The sequence below is a fragment of the Fundulus heteroclitus genome, unplaced genomic scaffold (genome assembly GCF_011125445.2).
Source record: "Fundulus heteroclitus isolate FHET01 unplaced genomic scaffold, MU-UCD_Fhet_4.1 scaffold_36, whole genome shotgun sequence".
NCBI lineage: Eukaryota > Metazoa > Chordata > Actinopteri > Cyprinodontiformes > Fundulidae > Fundulus > Fundulus heteroclitus.
The window spans coordinates 4,413,669-4,433,321 of NW_023396770.1; the positions used below are offsets into that span (position 1 = coordinate 4,413,669).

At 38.7% G+C, this 19,653-nt stretch overlaps 3 protein-coding genes and 1 long non-coding RNA gene across 5 annotated transcripts in view; all 4 read right to left on the bottom strand.

The window, feature by feature from the left end:
* LOC105922413 (cytochrome P450 2K1) overlaps positions 1-4,233 on the bottom strand; it is a 15,241-nt gene extending 11,008 nt beyond the window's left edge. Inside the window, exon 1 of the mRNA XM_036130479.1 lies at positions 4,003-4,233. Coding sequence (XP_035986372.1) covers positions 4,003-4,209 — 207 coding nt within the window. The 5' untranslated portion in view covers positions 4,210-4,233. The remainder of the gene's footprint in view (positions 1-4,002) is intronic.
* The window catches only part of LOC110368380, a 718,672-nt gene that overhangs the window by 303,971 nt on the left and 395,048 nt on the right, over positions 1-19,653 (bottom strand). The window lies entirely within an intron of this gene.
* Positions 288-1,016, bottom strand: LOC118559880. Its single transcript, XR_004928993.1, has 2 exons — positions 893-1,016; positions 288-356 (listed from the first exon to the last, which is right to left on the bottom strand). It is a non-coding gene; the product is annotated as an uncharacterized LOC118559880 (long non-coding RNA).
* Positions 11,945-18,269, bottom strand: LOC105918568 (cytochrome P450 2K1). Its single transcript, XM_012853683.3, has 9 exons — positions 18,035-18,269; positions 17,056-17,218; positions 16,834-16,983; positions 15,544-15,704; positions 15,288-15,467; positions 13,703-13,844; positions 13,379-13,563; positions 12,439-12,580; positions 11,945-12,365 (listed from the first exon to the last, which is right to left on the bottom strand). The coding sequence occupies exons 1-9, from the start codon at positions 18,236-18,238 to the stop codon at positions 12,178-12,180; spliced, it is 1,515 nt and encodes a 504-aa protein (XP_012709137.2). The 5' UTR covers positions 18,239-18,269; the 3' UTR covers positions 11,945-12,177.

A 19,653-nucleotide genomic window follows, 5' to 3' on the forward strand; every position in this document is an offset into this window, starting at 1 on the left:
TGGGCTGAAAGTGCTATGCAAATCCATAAGGTACTCAGGTTCCTTACCATGTGTTGCTTTCTTACAGACGAGGAAGGCATCTGCAACTCCTCTGCACATCTGTGGACTGAGAGTCTGTTTCAAACGGTCCAGGAGCATCAGGTGATGTTGTTTATTGGCAGCAAAGACATTGCTCATTGTCAAGTTCTTTTTTAATCTGTGCAGCTTCCCCACTTGAAAAAGGGATGGACAAATGCATGCAGACTTTTATAAACAGGGTTTTTACTCAAAGGACCACGCAGTTTTCCTTCTTTTATCCTCCATTTATTTGGTGAATGACAGGACATGTGCAAATTGGTCCAGAAGCAGGTAAAAACCTTTAAACAAGCCCAAAAAGAAGAAAAATAAACAAACAATTACTAAACCATAAGTTAAACTACAAAGGAAATGGTAATCTATATAAACAATACAAAGCAAACCACTGTGAATCAAACCCACAAAGTAATCAAAGTTAAATGAACAAGTAACTAAACTTAAGTTCTCTAACTTTAAAATACATTTCGTATAAATATTTACAATTACATTTATTTAAATATACAAATATCTACTTTTCAATATTAGTCATAAATATTCATTTTATAAATATAAATAGCTTCCAGTTGCAAATCTTTCTCAAATGAAGTTAATTAATAGGTAAAATTAACATCCAAATCCACTATTCAACAACACAACAATCAGTGCAATTATAAAATCAATCAATCAATCAATGCCAAACTTCTTTCACCACAATCCACCTCTTCAGTTCAGGTGTTGCTGTCAATGGGTGTTAATGAGCTGGCAAATCTGGAGGCCCTGTTGGAGGTACATGGGTAACCTTGCAGTCTGATTTAATAGACATTACAGCTTGTCTTACCGGCTGCCTCTCTGCTCGTCTTACAGATTTGTCCTCCTCTGCACAAAGTGTCCAGGATCTCTGATCCCCCAAACTTCCGTCCTCTTTGTCTGGCTTGCTTTCTTCTCTGCTCTCTCTTCCTTGTTGTCCATCCCTCTTTTAAGTCCGTGTGAAACACAGTGCATTTTTTTTTTCCCCTTCTTCCTCATGTGACTTCACACTCATTTTCCTCTTGGCAAAGAACACCAGTTTGCCAATCTTTGGGAACATGTTGTACAGCTGATGATAAACAGATCATTAACAGTTAGTTAGGTCTTGTGCTCAGACCAGCAGTTTAAAAAGACACTTTTTTTACAATCAACCCAGCCAAACACACCTGTATTGCTGGTGAGACCAACAGTTGTATGCTTCGGTTTGTTCCATTTACAATTGCTTTGAACTCTGGATCCTCATATTCAAATCTGTTCCCGTACACCATGGAGCAGACTATATTGGAAACTGCATACTTTACGTGTTGGGATATATCAAGGGCTTCACCTGCAAGAAATCAGAGAGATGTCCTTCACCACTTCATTGATTAGGGGAAAGTGTTCTTGAATTATAAAAGGATTGCACGGAGCAGTTCTGAGTAGTAAGCAGGTTTACTACGGTAGACGACATGCAGATGTCTGATTAAAGTGTCACAAAGGAATCAGCCAACAGTTACTCACTAAAGATGAGTTTTTAAACAACAAAAAGATATTCAAGCAGCTTAAGTAATAGAATAAACAAGGTGTTTTAGCATCAGCTACAGAAGATCTTTATTATCACTTTTTGGTTTATTGTACCAAACAAAGCTTGTCTTACGGCTAAGGAGTGCATTCTTCCTCAGACTTGCAGTTCTGTTTGATTTAAAACCAGAATTAAAAAAAGGGGACATATCTTTTTAATTCCTTCCTATTCACATTGAAATTATTAAGTTATGGTGAAACTGCAATGCTTTGGTGTGAATTCCTCGTTATTGTTACCCCACAGCACCTTTTGTGCCCCTGTTCTGAGGTTCATCAGAGAGCAACTCGATTTGGTGCCGTCTCTTTAATAGTATATGAGCCACTTCACATCCCACCCCCTTCCAGGTCGCAGAAAGTTGCACTCCAACCCATTTGGCCATTATTATAGTATGCTGGGAGACTGTGTAAAGATTTTTTTTTTCATTATTATTTAAATTAGATTTTTCCAGAAAATAAATCCACTGTGATTGTTAATCTCTTTTACAGACTAACAGACTAAATTCATATTTTCTGCACTCCTAATAACTCCAAGTAAGCAATTTATTTCAGAGCTATGAAAAGTGGATTTGCATGACATGTCCCCTTTAAGGAAATGTTGAATTGTAAATATGAGGTTAGCTTGGCACTTTTGAATTGATTCCGCAAATTTTCAGATTGTACAAGACCTCTCTATACTGACCCAAAATCGAGAACGATCCCTTTACCCAAAAGATAAGTATGTAAGCTCTTCTACAATACTTATATTCTTTTCAATCACTGTCACCTTTACATTTCTTGAACTCCTGAATGTCTACTCCTGAGAAGATTCACCACTCTTCCGTGATTTCTCTATTTGGTGAGAATATCTTTCCCTGTCATGATCCACGGGTGTTGGCTTGTGTTTTGATCGTTTTGTGGTTGCGTCGCATTTCTCTGGATTAGTTCATTCCTCTGTATTATTTCATGTGTTTTGCTCTTGTTCCGTTTAGTGCATTTATTTCTGTTTTTTAGTTGGTGCATTCAGATAATTTCTCTTGTTTAGTGTTACACTTTTTTCCCTTTGTGTCTCAGTTCAGCTTCCTTTGTGTTAATTTGTTTCCCTCTTGCAATTTCTCTGCTCTCATTCTTTCACAGCTGGTCCACACCAACTCTATTCAGCTGACCTGGTTCTTATCTGATATTCCACCCCTGCCAATTTAAGCTTCTCCGTGTTTCGGGGACCTTATCAGTCAGTTCTTCCGTCACGCCGGTTCCATGTTAAAAGTCTTTATTTTTCATCGTTAAAACTTGTTACTTGACCTCTCTGCTTCTGGTCGGCCTCCCTTTTGGTCCAACTAAAAACAGTCTGTGTGGATCACTGGAGTCCCAAAGCCTTACACAAAGATTTGTAACCCCTTTCCATACTGAATTAGACATCGAGCTGCTCAGGCATATGTTGTTTTTTTTTTTTTAGATTTGTTTAGCATACTTCATGTTCTGAGAAATTACACTGTGAAAAGCCTTCCAATATGTGTTATGAATATCACCTAATTGGTTATTTAACAATGGGAAATATAACATTGTAACATGGGATAGGATGTTTTGCATATATTATTATATATATATATTTTATCCTTAATAAATGAAAATCTTATTAAAATTGCGTTTTATATTTACTCAGTGATTCTTGGGGAATATTGTGACGTTTAACATTATGACCTGAAACATTTTGAGGAAAGGCAAGTTTACTTATAAAGCACTTTTTGGTAACAAGACAATATAAATTACTGCACATGAACAAAAGCAAATAAAAGCATTACAGGAACAGCGGGAAAATATCACAAAGGAAAGCACATTGCATTGGAATAGTAGCAGCAGGTTAAGATAGAGTATAAGACAAGATGGACTACACTCCTTCAACATCAACAGCTCTAAACAAATAGGTTTTTAGCCTCGTTTTAAAGGGTTTCAGCACTTTTACAGTCTTCTGGAAGTTTGTTCCAGATAAGTAGAGCAAAAGAACTAAATGCTGCTTCTCAATGTTGGTTCTGGGGGTGCAGAGTAGATTTGAGGGCTGATACACTGATAACAAGTCTGTGATGTATTTAGGCGCTACGCCATTCAGGGATTTATAGACTAACAGGAGTATTTTAAAGTCTATTCTCTGAAAGCATGAATTAGTATGAAATAAAAGTAAAAACTGGCCAAATTTGTAAATGATGGAATAATATTAGTTGCATTGCACGTGTCCTTTAACATAAATAAGTCTTTGCGCTATAGTTGCACTTTTGTTCTTGGGCTGTACAAATATAGAAAAAAAAAACAATAAGACAACAGGGAAGCTAAGTGGCAAAGACTGTATGCAGTACTGATGAGAACATTGTGAGATCAGTTCTGCCTCACCTTCAGGAATGCTTGGTCAAGTCTCTTAACATCCAGCTGCAGCAGGTGTCCAAAAATGGGTAAGGGCTTTGGTCCTGGTGGTCCCTGGTTGGGCTCCTGAGGCCTAAATACAAAGAGAAGAAAGTGATACCCGATCAGCAGAAACACCACAGCCCCTAAAACTGAAGCTGGGCTGAGAGACTGGAGAAGCACATCCACTGCTCCCATGACTGCAACACACACTGTGCCTGTTATGGTGCACCAGTACCATTATACTGGTTGTTAAAAGCAAAGTCCAACATGTCAGAGGAGGTGGGACATGTGGTGTGCATTAGAACAGGCGTCTTCAGTTCCAGCCCTCCAGGTCTGGTGTCCTGCAGCTTTTAGATGTGTCCAACATACCTGACTCAAATGGTTTAATTAGCTCCTCTGTATGCAGTCAAGTTCTCAAGAGTCCTGCTGATGATTGTTTGACTCAGGTGTGTTGAAGCAGAGACACATAAAAGTTGTGGGACCCCTTTGGATTCAGAATGCAAGCTAGGTTCACTGTTCAGCCAAAACGTCAGATGTTTATCTAGTAATTGATTCTGTTAAAGTTCTGTGGTCGGGGATTGTGAAACAAATGTTCTGTCACTGTTGAGTTTGGAAAGACATACTGTGCTTTTAAAAGGACAACCAGATAAGTGGACTCTTGAGCTTCTTCTAGTAAAGTGAGATTTAAGATTAATGACGAGGATGTTTACTATTTATTTTTTCATTCTTTTATCCATAGTAATGTAATCATACTAAGTATGGCTGTCGCAATCCATGAAAACAATAAATACAATGACAACAACTCATTCCATGGAAAAAAAAGAATAGGAGTAGCAAGAAGAACAATTCCTATTAACCCTTACCCCTTTTATATTTATAAAAAAACATAAATCAAATCAGACAGCCTTGCTTATACAATTGAAAACAAAAAGTTAAATACAGACAGACACAGATAGATAGATAGATAGATAGATAGATAGATAGATAGATAGATAGATAGATAGATAGATAGATAGATAGATAGATAGATAGATAGATAGATAGATAGATTTTACCTAGATAAATGATTACCTTATTGTAATTGAAAATGGGTTTTTAAGTCAAAATCTCGTGCTTTTTACAGCATGCACAAGGTTAAAAAGTAGTTTGAAGAAAAAATTATCCTTATCAACAATTAATCAAACAAAGATTTTCTTCATTTTCAGAAATTATATTTATACAGAAAATTAAATAAAAAAGACCCAAGGACTTAAGAACAGTTTGGTATGGTTCAAGTGACATAAGAGTTTTAAAAATATACATGTATTTTAACAATATATTTCTATTTTCTGGAGGGGGTCTGAGCATCAGCTCAGACCCCCTCCAGAAAATAGAATTTATAATCTGCTAATAAGATGAATGTAGGGAGCTTAAGGCAAAAGTGCTCAAGGAAGAAAACAACAAAAGAACTGTTTAAATGAGAACAAAGGCATATTTTAAACATGACCTAATTTTGCAAAAGTGTGCCAAGCAAAGGAATTGGCCAATAGAGGTCTTAGATCTAACCTTAAGCAAAATCTGTCTGATGAAGAGGATGAAGAGATGAATTTAGTCTAGCTTCAGACCCTCGAGAGGAGAGAACGGTGTAGGGAGAGCTTTGACTGATGGGCAGGAATGATGGATAAACTGGAATTGAATGTGTGAAATGATTAATTATTGAGTTTGATTAACATGGAAAATAAAGGTACAGAAAGCCAAAATTCATAGGGCTTAATTAAATAGTTCCAATAGCATTTTTAAACAGGAACTTTACTAATATAGTTCTGATTTTTAAAGAATGGCTTAAATTAAAATGTATAACTGAGCTATTTGGTTAATTAATCTCACTGCTCTGCTTTATTTCCACATATTTTCATTAGTGTTGTAATTTTGATGAATTTATTTAACTTTTAAGATTAAAATGTACTTAGTAAGAAACGTAATCTGCAGTTTGCATCTGTTAGATGAAAAGTAAACTGGAGTCAAAAAGATAATTTCTGATCTTATATAGTGTTAATTCATTCAGTTCAAATTAATAAAAAAAACAGTTTTTGATCTCTAAAGTTGTAGCATTTTACAGTTTTGAATTTTACATTGGACATCTTTTTCTTTTTCTGCAATACTTTGCCTAACCCATCCTGAAGTCAAACTTTAACAGACCAGCAAAGTAAAAGATTGACGTTTGCAGTTAACTATTACTCTTGCTGCACAACTCCAGTCCGTTTTTCCCACCAACCCTTCAAAGCTGAACTGTTCTTACATGTTATTTTAATTTTAAATGCACTACTGTTCCTCTAACTTCTTTTCCAGTGAGAAACGAAGGTATTTTGTTTTATTTTATATGATTCAGTCATGTTTATTCTGCACACTGAATGCAGTTGGAACTGAAGTAACTCTGCTCCAGTATTTAGACCGTTGTTGACACAATGGCCCTGCTGTCATCAAACAGTATTACTGGGGTAAAAACATCCCCTTATAAAGTTTTTTTTTTAGATTAAACAAAAAGAGAATTTTCCAGCCTGCTTTTTCTTTCTTCTTTTATAAGTTATTGTTTATTATTATATTTTAAATACTTTTTTCTTAGTTTTTTTTCTTGTTATGTAATAAATCTATTATTTAAAAACATTTAACAAACATAGAGCAAATAAAAGAATAACACTAACTTTATTTATAAAGCGCTTTCATACAAAGCGCTGAACAATTATAAGGCGATAAAAAACAAATAAAAAGAAGCAAACAGACAAATCATATAAAAACAGACAAGGTGATCTCTAGTTTGGTGGGAAAGCTTAAATCACAACTTCCCTTCACATTGCTGTAGATAATTAAAAGAAGGAAAAATATATCATGGGTTACATATAACAATCTTCCGGTAAAAAATCCTTAACTCTGCCAGTATTTCCACCATCTTTGGGGTTTTATCAATGTTTATTTTTAAGGAATACGGTGTACGTTTTATAGTCTCTGATCTGCATGACCCACACACAAGAGAAAAAGGGAAGAACACTGACAATAATATCCAAGAGAGTTCAAAGAATAATCCTGAAATCCAATTAACAGAAATAAAGGGGGGGGGGGGGATAAAATATCTTAATTTCAGAAAAACATCAAAGCAGGTTTATATAAGTTTCCAGTTTCGTCCAATACTTTTCATATTTATAGACAATACACCGCAAAGAGAAGGAACATTTTTTTCACTGTGTAGATTTCTTTAACTATTTATCTCTATATCTCTATTCTGTTACTGTTGGAGTTTGATTATTTAGCCATTTCCTGGTAATAGATTTTTAACAGGTCACCAGTAATATTTGTAGTAAGTATTTATCATATGTTTCTAATTTTGATGGCAAGTTACACAGGAATCTAATGCTAAGATTTTCCATTTCTCAGCTGGAGATGCAGTATTTAAAGAAGTCCTGTCTCTCTAATTGAAAGGTTGAAAGCTATGTAGGTATTTATCAGAAGATGTAGTACAGTAAAATGTAATGCCTTCGGTTATTCAGTCTTTAAACCTATTGTCCAACTCTGCTTGTCATGATTTAGGTTTTCGTTTGCTTTGTTCTGGACTAATTAGTTTCCACTCTCCTCAGCAAACAGCCCTTGTCACCTCCCTGTCCACACTTCAGTCTCCAGTCAGCCCAGATCATTTCCACCTGTTGTCACTAATTAGTTCCAACTCGGCTCACCTGTTCACCTGCCTTCATATACCTGCCTTACTGACCCACTCGCTGCCAGATCGTCATTTCATTTCACAGCACTTTACGTCGCCTCACTTGTGCCCTGTCACTCAAGACTGGCTCCACCTGCATCTCCTGGTCTGTTCTCCGTGGCCTTAAAACCCACCTTTAGAAGAGCTTTTAATTTGAACTCTGGCCCTTTTACTTATTGTCTTTGTTTATTTTGTGCTCTCCATGTGTTTTTATTTAGCACTTACCTGTTTTACCATGTAGCACTTTGGGATTGGATACTTATTATTATTATTATTATTATTATTATTATTATAAACCCCTTTTTTAGGTAACTCTGTATCCGGCTGAATTTTGGGTTCGCCAGCTGTAACCATTATATGCCGGGGTAAATTTGGGGTTGTATGCAATCCACTGTAAGTTTTTGTTTTAAATCAGCAACATGTAAGTTTTGACCCAAGTGTTAGTTTAATTTGAGATGGATTGATTGATTTTTCAGGTCAGTATACAGCACTTGCCGTGTACCGAAGCAAAGGTCTGATCCGGGTTTAGATCAGCTGTTGAATGGGTCGCTCTAGGTCACATGACCCGTTCTAGGTTACAGCAGTTGGAGCTCATCATGCCATAACAGCAAAACATAGCAGACATAAAACTCACCTGATGAGATGGTTCTCTATAGGATTTAATCTAGAATATTGAACATGTTCTTGTCTTTACCAGTAACTCCATGACTTCTCAATCTGCCGTTCCAAACTGGTCTGCCATCAGAATCCAAAACACGGAGAAAGACTGATTTTTGTGACAGTGCAGTGATGCCAGTGGCCTTTGCTTTCCTCTGTAATGTTTTCCCTTTCTCTCTGTAATTTTTATTTTTATTTATTTTGTTAATGTACAGCACTACTACTTAGGACTACTTATCATATTGAATAGAAGCATTAAATCTGCATTGTAGCAGAATATTCTGTGTGACCTTAAGCTCAAGCATTCTTGGGTTTTGCTGTAGAATATTGATGTGAAGCTCAATTAAATCGAGTCCAACCAGTTGCCTTCAGTAGTCGCCTAATTAGGATACACACCTGTACCTGTGTTACACCTGAACACCTGTTCTGTGAGCGTGTCAGAGGTACAGGAATCTGTAGCAGAACTTGAAAAACTGATGTTCACAGACACTTTCCTCCTAAATATGCAAAGTTGTTAAAGATATTCCCTGTAAGACCTGCAGCTCTGATTGCAGCAAAAGGTGATTCTGCAACATATTACCTCAGGGGGACAGAAAACAAATGCATGCCACACTTTATGAATGTTTATTTGAAAAAAAAATCTTTTTACTTCATAATGATGCATTTTATGCTGGTTTATCACATACAGAGATGGGTTTAAGGGGAATGATTAATTTTGTGAGCCATGATGAGATTAAACTCGACATGTCTACTTTAAAGTCGCCATGTTGACATTAAACTCAACATTTCGAGAATAAAGTTGATATATCGTGGCGACTTTAATCTCGACATTCCAAAGTTTGGAGAAAAGAGTAACCGCGCTCCACAGCTGCAGTCTCTGCATTTTAATTAAGTGTGAAGGTAGTCTTTGCCGTGCTGCAACTGTACAATCATCACTGGAAGCGGTGGCCTACCAACAACGTGTGTTCTGTAAAAAGTGGAACTGCAACGCTTTTGGTCTGAATGCATGTGAGAGCAACTTGTTTTAGTGCCGTCTCTTTAAATCTTAAGGAGGCCCTTCCCATCCCGCCCCCCTCCAGGCTGCAGGGCGTTCCACTCCAACCCGTTTGATCCATTTCTGTAGTGTGCTGGCTGACAGTGAGATGAACAACTGAACATTTTGATTTATCCACTTCTAGCTTCAGCATCCTTCAGCTTGGACTTTAAAATTGCTTCAAGAAATAAGAATGGCAGATTTGCATTTTTAAGCGGTAAGTCCATGACCTTGTTTAGCAGCTCTGCAGGAAATACTGTTATTTAATTGGTCAAAAAAATTTGCAACAGGGAATAGAGAAAACTGCATGGATCAAAAAACATGACCCAAACAGAATATAAAGATATCTATGCATTACCAAGACAGACTGCATTCACATTTTTTGCACTCCTAGAGACTCCACTTACACAAAAAAAATGTATTTAAGGGTAAATTAAGTGGATTTAGCCTGACACATGCCCTTTGAACGAAGCAGTAAGTGTAACATTTCTGGCACTGGAGCTGCTTATTGCAATCAGCACACCTGTGTTTTTCTCCACCCCTTCTGCTTATAAGCTCTGCTCTTCGCAGTCTCCAGTGCCAGAACGTCTCTAGCCAAACGGTGAGCGCTTCCAGCCTTGTTTTTGAATACCTGTCTGCCTGTCAACCTGTTTCTGCCTCTGTTTTTTGAAGCCAGTCTGCCCCTTTTTGGATTTGTCTGCCTGCCTGAGTTCTGCCTGTCGGCCTCAGAGATCTGGACTGCCTTTCCGTGTTTCTGACCCCAGCTTGTCTGCAAGTAAGCGAGATTGCCTGCCCCCTTACTGTCTGTGCTTTTTGGATTTTGGACCCGGACCTGGATTTGGATACTCTGTTGGATTCTCCCTTGGAAACCGCTGCCTGAATCAAACGGATTTCCCCCTTGAAAAGGACCCGGACTGGACCTGGATTACGAGCCCTGGATAACCCCCTCTCGGACCCCATCGACATCTGGAGTCAGAGTTCTGCCCACAGTGCGGCCAGGTTAGTGACCCTGCTTCACTCTCACCTTTGTCTGTTCCTGCTGGTCACTAACCCACCACTCTGCCTTCAGGAGCAGCCAGTCGCAGAGTGCGAGCCGCACCAGGGGTCCGCGCCGCCATCCTCTAAATAAAGACTGTTTAAGTTTTTTACTTACTTGTTTTCGGGTATTTCTTGGGTCCATCCAAATTCATCACAGTAAGTAAGAAATTTACTGCAAAAGTAATTAAAATCATTCTGATTTCTCACCCATGGAAGTAACATTCTCTCTAAACAATCGGTCCTCTCCATCAACAATGTCTTTGTCACGTTTTTCTCCTTTCAAACCTAGAGATGCAGTCCAGGGGTCCATTCTTCGTACGTTGCTTAAAACATCCGAGATCAAATGAGACATCCAAGATGATTTCATCCGGCTAATCCTGATCTGGCTAATTGGGTTCTTCGAACACACCTGTTGTTTATGATTAGTATGGCTGGATTGAGTTATCTGAGACAACTGCGCGTTCATGTGTTTGTTTAAAAGGGGAAATGTATCGATAGTAGAAACAATGATCACTGTTGCGCTGCGTTAAAGGATCCTGTCTATTGTGCAATACATGATTAATTCGAAAAACTCTGCAAATTATTCTTGCACCTTTCACAACAGGTTGCAGCCGTAACAATGGACATAGCTACGACAGACTTCCCTATGTCCTCCACTTATACAGCTGCGATCCTGTTTACATGAAATAAGCCTGCTCTTCGGGCTTAAGCTTGCGCACATGTTGCTATGACAACAAGTACAGGATGTCTTTCGAAGAACAAAACCATCCAAGATCATGCCAAATCGTCAACAATCAAATCCAGCTAATTTAGTTTGCAACGTACGAAGAACGGGCCCCAGAACTACTTCGGTGCAGAGTGTAGACCGTGTTTACTTCCTGGTTTTTGAGCCAATCACATAAGAGCTCCCAGAGTTTTCAAAACAGAGCACAGCATTTGGTATTTTATCTTCCCAGAAGAGCAACAGCCTGTAAACATGGAAGCCAGTGAGAGAAGCGGACCAAACTAGAACAGAATACTACCTCATAGACCTGTCCGTTGTAAGTAAAAATTCAGTGGGGTTCCACAGCAGCAACGGACCGTTGAGAAATGGCTGGTCACTGTGAAGGCCTCGTGTATGTGTTGTTCTGATTTGCTACACTAGGTGTCAGTATTACTTATTGCTCCTTTAATCTTTAGATTAAAGGAGCATCTGATTTGAATCTGACACAGATTCAAGTCAGATGCTTCTTTAATCTGAATCTGACACAGACTCTGTGTCAGATTCAAGTCAGAATTGTGGCCAAGCTGGTCCAAAACATTATTGCTTCCATTCAAATAAAACATGCTGGTCAAAATTAAATATTATTTAAATCTGCCGGGAGTATGAGTGATTTAAGGCAACATATTTATGTTTTATTTTATTTAGCTCCAGCTGCATGTCATGCATGCACAATATGATTGAAATCCTTATTACACGAAGCACATTAATCATGTAGGTTCATTGAATTATTCATATTTATTACTTTATGATCATAGGAACAAGCATTAACAGTTTCTGTATTACAAATGTGACTTTTAGAGATTGTTCTCTGCAGGCTAGAACTGGATCGGTCTTTCCAGGAGCCAACCGGCGCCGCTGAAGTCTGGATTCTTAAAATATGGCTTTACAAGAAGTGTTGATTTGAATATTTGTTCTGCTGAGTTTAACTTGTAGGTTTCTTCTTCTTCACATTCGAGACACGGCACACAGCTTGTGCGGTGACGGGCCTAGAGTGATGCCTCCACGCGGCGTCAGGTCCAGTTCATCTTCTGTAACCCCGGGTGCAGGAGCGAAGCGGAAGTGCTGCAGCAGGGTGGTGAAGAAGAGGAAGAGCTCCATCCTGGCCAAACTCTCTCCAAGACAAATCCTGCGACCTGAGGAGGAGGAAAAGCTGAGGTGATTCTTCTGGTAAAGCATTTCAGCAGCTGTACCCGAACCTATGCATACCTGCAGAAAATGGCATGAAGGCGTCACGCTTGACAAATTTCCCTTCTTTGTCCAGAAAGTGAGCGGGATGAAAGCTGTGGGGTTTCTCCCACTCACTGGCGTCATGCAGGACAGAAGTCAGCAAAGGATAGACTGTGGTGCCCTGCAACAAAAGCAATATGTGGAGACAGAATAATGCAATTAAATGGTGGTACCTCTTATAATTTAGGGAGATTGAGAATAATTACTTTTATTCTTACACTCTCCAGACAGATAATCCAACCTCCTGGTATAAGTTCTGGCTAATTGCAGCTAACGACATTTTTGTGGAATGTTTTGATTTAATCCAGATTAACTAGGTTTGGACCCTACAATCTGACATTCTGAGAAAAGCTGCTGCAATAACTGAAAGCCCATTTTAGATGTCAATGTTTTCTGTTCTCCTTGCATTCTTCATTTACCCACCAGAGGTTCTCAGTCCTCCTCGGTCTACCTCACCCCCTGTTTCTGAATCATCTTCCCCTTTAAATAAAACTGCTCAGTTTGGTCTCTAAATTTTCTTTCAAACAGATGCAAAGCTGTAGTAAAGTCGTTGTTAATTTCTTTACTTTTTTTTCTTGAACACTTTTTTTTTTTTTACTTTCACAGAGCAGAAATTATAAACAGCTTTTTTAATTCATAGTGTCAGCGTGTTACTTTCCGACTGAATTGCTGCTTGCTTGTGTGCAGCTTTAAGATTACCGACCCCATGTTTACATAAAACTTCATCAATTAAACTTTTCTTTCAGGTTCTTAAAGCTATAATTAGATCATGAACCGTTTTTAACATTTCTAAACTTCTAGAACTGAACCAGTATTAAAGGAGCTCACAAAGTGCAACAATATTTTAGTATTTTCAGTACTGCTGGGTTTGCCTTTCCTAGCCTTAAATAGATTTATATCAGCTTTTTTCCAGACGGACCTTCTTGATGATGTAACCCTGAAAAACGACGTCTTTGCTGGTTTTGTGAGGAAGTGCAGTGGGGACGATGCTGGCCAGTCTCTGCGTCTCATGGATGACGGCGTCGGTGAACGGCAGACTCTTCCTGTCTGCCACCTGAACCTGACGATCTCCTATGACCCTCCTCAGCTCCTCCTGGACCTGGTCTTCAAGATGGAAAATGATGAAGATGGTTAAATTATTACCATTGTCACAATACAAACCTTTAATTTAATCCATCAGCACATCCTAGGTAAAACCCTTTTCTTCTTCTTCTTCTTCTAGTCATGGTAGTAAGGTTTTTACCTTGTATCTGTGGATGTTTGGCCATGAGAAGAAGGCCCCACCTCAGAGTGGTGGAGGTTGTTTCAGTGCCGGCGTTGAATAAGTTTAGAACCGTAATTAACAGGTTGTCATCATGGAAGTGGCTGTTTTTGATGCCAGATGCCTGCAAATTGACAAATAACTGTGACTCTGGATGCACATCATCATTTCTGCCATCAGGTTTACACACTGATAATAAGCTGCAGTTTCATGGTGAGGGGTTATGAATTATAGATTTGCATCTATGCTTTTAATGATTTGTCTTCCTTCTTTTTTCCCTGCTGCACCTCCTCAGAAAACCACACATTTAAAAATCTTGATCTTATCACAAACAGCAGAAGAGGAAGTGATTAATTTCATGTTCCAGAGCTCTGACTCAGATTTGCTGCATTTATTTCCAGGAAGAAAATGAGCTTTACTTATGCAGCACCTTTCACAAGTCAAAACCCACAAAGTGTCAGGATCCCCAGGGGTGTGATTATTTATTGTAGCCACCTGGGTCCTGCAGCCGGTTTAGGTTCTGTAGTTTAGTACCATTCGTCATTTGCTTACTTTTTTTTTCATCTGTTTGGTTTCTGCTCAGTTTCTATGTTGTTAGTGCATTATTTTACTGTTAGATTCAGCTCCTGTTTTTTCTTAGCTTCTGTTCCTTGTTAGATCCATTCCTTCCTATTTTAGCGAGTTATTTTGCCCATGTCTGGCCGTTATCCTGTTCCCCACTGGATTCAGTTCTTCCTCTGCTGCTGCTGCTGATAGTTCTCCGTTAATCAGATCTCACGTGTCTCACCTGTGTAATTTAGTGCCACCTGCCTCTGCTCCCTTTTACCCTCCTATATATATTGTCAGCCCAGCCGTCAATAATTGTCAGGTCCTCCGTCTTCATCCATGTATCTACTCTACAGTACAGTTACCTTTACAGTAACAACATGCTTTAGAAACGGAAGATTAAAGAAAAAAGAAAACAGCATCTATTTAGTTGTTGGATTCACATTTTCAGATTTATGCTTTGGGATTTCCAACACTTCCTCATCCCGTTACACACCGGACTTTTTGCATCTTTTACATTTTGAAGGTTGACAATATTGTGTCTATCTCACATTCTGTAGCGAATATAGGAAATATTTTTAAGTCCACATTTATATTATGGAGAAATTAGACTGTTTTATATATTTTTAATGAGATTTATGGACTAGATTATGATGTATGGTTCCATTTAAACTAGTATAAAGTAAATTCTGTGTTAAAAAAAGGCAAGAAATTCTTGTTTAGTGACACACTGCAGCGTGCTTCAGGCGTATTTGTAGAAGAATGTTTGATACAATGCTATTGTTGACATTACTGATTATGCTCTTTGTTATCAACAGAACCTCCTGCATAAATAGTTTTTAAACGCACCAATATAAAAGAAGCATAAAAACATTTATTTGGAGGAAGCATGCTGCATGAGTTATGGAGCCCATTTATGTTTGCTTGATTATTAAAAAGTGCTACAGCAATTCATGCACTAATTAACATTTAGACACAAAAAGCTGCTAAACGCTAAATAATTTCAGAATAAAAAGCAAACCTCCAGACTTTGCTTGCGAACCAGAAAGGCATCCACGAAGCCTCTGCACATCTCAGGGTTCAGGGTCTGCTTCAGCTGACGGAAGAGGGCGAAGTTCTGTTTCCTATTGGCTGAAACATTTTCCAGGAACTCCCTCTTATCGCTGACCCATTTAAAGAGCCGTGGAAACATGTTGTAAAGCTTTCGAGGGAAAAGGTCATGTGTAAGTTAGTGGCTCAGGTGGCGGGCAGCATGTTGCAGTCGGTGAGTTCAATACCAGCACGGATGGAGAGCCGCTGAGCAGAATGCTTCGGTTGGTTCGGTCCACCATGGATGTGAACTCTGGGTCATCATATTCAAATCTGCTGCCGTACACCATGGAGCAGATGATGTTGGAGACCGCGTAGTTGATTGGTTGCATTGTGTCAAAAGGCTCCCCTGTGACGAAGCAGAAAGAAGTTTACAGCTCCAAATGTCTTCTGTTGTTGCAGTTTTGTTTAAATGTTTCAGATCATCAGGGTTTTTTTATATCAGATTGAGATTATGAAGTTTTCTTTTAAGGACAAAAACTATAAATCAATGTGAAAAGGCACCTGCTCCCCTTATCAAATCAAAAATTGACTGCGATGAACATCACTTTGTTCAATCACACCAGCGAAACCCAGAAATTATTACCAGACCCGGTAGAATCAAGAAACCAGTAAAACACAACCTGTCTGGCAACAAGAAGTAGCCTAAAAGATCTAAAATCCAGTCCTAAAATCAGGTTTTGTATTACAAATTAACACACGGAATAATTAGCGATAATCTGTAGGGGTGAAAGTGGAAAACACCTAAAGGTTTAACTTAAAAAGCAGCAGAGGTAGGTCTGTTACCAGGCCATGACAGACCCAGGAACAATGGCGTTAGGTCTGGCCCTGCTGGGGGATTAGAAGCCCCAACTTTAATTTCCTCACTGTTGAGGACAGGGGAGATACTCCATGTATGAACATCACTTAAAATAAGTAACCAATCAAAATTTTCTGTGTTTTTATTACAACATCACCCTCTTTCACAAAAGTCTTCAACTGAGACTTTGGTGCTTCTCTCTGTGTTTTCAAATAGGACTGATGCTTATGGCCTTGGACAAACGGCATGAATTCAGATTTAAAAGCAAGACCCGCATTAATTCTCTGAGAAGTTGTATTTTTTTGCACATACAAGGTTTTTGGCTGACAGCAGAATCAGCGGATCAACTCCGCAGCTGTGGGGTCAGTGGGTCCATCTGACAAAGCAGATCAAAGCACCGGGATCGTTGTGACGTGGCACAGATCATTTTTGGGTTTTAATAATGTTGCTGTGAAGTGTGACGAGCCAGAACATATAAAGTAGGCTTCAGCCAATGCTATGTTGTCAGCTGGAGCGATTCCTGACCAGGCTGACCGGTGATTTATGAACAATCACTAGCAACACAGAGACAGATTTGTCTTTCCAGCTTTATGACATTAAAGCTTCGTTTGAAAGAATCTTTTTTTATTGTGATCAATGAGACTGGAATGCATTTACTGTAAGAATGATTGAATTTTACCTTTGAATTTCTTAAAAACCTCAATGAGCTGCTGACACTCCTCGATGATTTTGTCTTCACACGCCTTCTTGCCCATTCCAAAGTCCCTGAGGTTTGTCAACGCGAAGCGCCGCATTTCTTTCCAAGAGTCGCCGTTTGACCATAAAACCCCTAAAATGAAATGAGATTAGACTTAGATCCTCATTGAAAGATTATGAATGGTGAGCGTCTCGCATGTCTCACCGTGGCCTTTGTGAAATTCCCGTAAAATGGGAAATGTGTCCCGCTCGCCGAACTCCTCGTCACGCTGAACCAGAGCCTCCTTTACTGTCTTGTATCCCGCCAGGACCACCACTTTTTGGGGTCCAAGATAGACAGTGAAGACCGATCCATACTTCTTGGATAACTAATAATAGAAAAGAACTGGTCATGTTTCTGTGGTTTAAATAACATACACGATGATCAATGTACAAAAATATTGAGGAAACATCAATCAATTCAACTGAAATAAAAGTTGGGCATACATCTAGTTCTGAATGCTAAACTTTGTCAGATTATATGAAAGTTTAACCACAAAGACAAATTCAGCAACTTATTGAAGGGTCCACACTTTTAGGACTAGGTTTTTGCAGCTTTTCATGCATATTTTACATTTTTCTACAAGCCGAGTTGTTTTTTAGTTGAATTGTGCAAAATACGTCACATTAAACTTGGAAAAGGTTTAGAAATGATTTACTGTTTCCTTTTTATAAGTCAACTCTGCTTTTTATCTGCACTTGTAGGCACTATAGTCAGCTCATGTTACGCTTAGTAGGCGCTATAGTCAATTTCCATAAAACAAAAAGATGTCAAGGAGTATTTAAAACAAATCCCACAGCTAAGCCCCTATTTAGTTTTATATTTGATCCTGTTAGACACACTTAATCGAAAATAAACCTAAAAATAATAATCATCCAAACCAACAAGGGTCAGCTGCAGCGATAGGACAATGATAGGAGGAGGATTATTTAGATTTGAACCTACTGTTTAGACAAAACAGTAGGTTAAAAAGTTTTCTCGTTTTCTAATTTATGGTGACACTATTTCCATGTTTTATCAATAGATTTTAGTTTAGTTTTGCATCGTTTCACGACTCCAGGAAGTTTGAGTTTCTGACCCGGGTAGGTTAAAGTGAATTAGCATGAATCTACCTGTTATAGAAAACCGAGCTGAACATGCTCACCTCCTGGAACGAGTGGTACGCTCTGCTGAGGTCAAGCTGCAGAAGGTTTCCAATGACGGGAAGCGGTCTCGGTCCCGGTGGCTCTTTCCCATGTTTTCCACTCTTAAGGTTAAATGAGGAGAGCAAAAACACCAGCAGCAGGACCGTCAGACCCAGCAACAAAGAGGCTGAGTAGGACTGCAGTAAAACGTCTAGAATCCCCATGACTTAGAAAAGAGTCAGAGTAACTGAGCGCTTTGAGGGAGACCGGTCGGTTTATCTAGCAGAGAAACAAACTCAGCCCAGTTTGGCTGGACAAATGGTTAGAAAGTTCAGACATAAAAGACAGTGAATGATTCCTTTGAGAACTGGTACTTTGATCCATGTCAAAGTTGATTCCTGATTTCACAATTCTGCGTAAACCAGCAGCAGACGTGGTGCAGTGACACGATATGTTCTGCCACAGGATCACTCATCCGAAAGAAAACGTTTTAATTTCACGTCCTTAGTGCACAAATGTCTAGTTAGAAATAAATCGTCCTGTAAACCTGCTGAAAATAACTCCACGACCGATGCGACTGTGTGTTCTGACTTCATTGTGGAACTACCACAATGTTTACCAGGAACATTTTTGTTAAAAATATATATTATGTAAAATAAAAGAATGTGTCCTGAGACTTGAATTAAATTGCTCACCTATAATAGATTTGCTATTTTGTTCCGAAACGTTATCATTCTCTGATTTTAAAAGACAGGACTGTGTTTCTTACTGTCTGAGAGAGAAACTTGGAGCGTTTTGTCTTAAAATGTCTTAAATTTCTGTTGAGTGCAGGCATTGAAGGCCTGTTTATCCAACCCCTGAAAACAGCATAGAGTAGAAATTGCCCAACAGTTTCACTGCTTATTCAAACAAGGATAAGAGTCACAGTATAAGCTGAAATTAATTAACCAAGCAACAAGTTAAATATTTACTGATGCAGACTCGCTTAACTAAACAATATGGAAACACTGCGTTTGATGCAAGGCAGGCTTATGTCCATCATTAGTTAAGATGATGTTATAAGCACATATTATGATAGTAAATTCTCCTTTATAGTAAAAAAAATTGAAAACTGATAGTCTAATTTGTGGGACAATGTTAATGTATCCTCTTATTTTGTAGAAATGACATTCAGGCTATGAAGCAAAACCATCTTCTGGTTGCAGTGAGACTAAATCATGAAGCTTTACTGTCATTCTGTAACCATGAGGACATTTTAGTCAGACATCGGCTCAGAATTCACATATAACCCAGAGACGCAAATCAACACACAATAATCCACCACCGACAACAAACACTTCCTGAGATAAAAGCAGATAGTCCTCAGCAGCTGATAAGATTTAAAAGTTTGAATCAATAAGACAGATAGCAGTCCGTTTACAGGACAATGAAAAACACTGGAATTGCCTGAATTAACCAGAAGAACTGTCCTTGAGAACCTAAAAGATGTGCAAATAGGCATTAACATGAGAGGCAGTGTAAATCCTTCTTAATTGGATCAGGAACCTGTGGAACCAGCAGCATGTTTGTTGACATGAACTGGGCTGGTGGTTTATTTGAGTCTCAGCAGGGGGCGACAGCCCTCACAGATTTCGGGGGA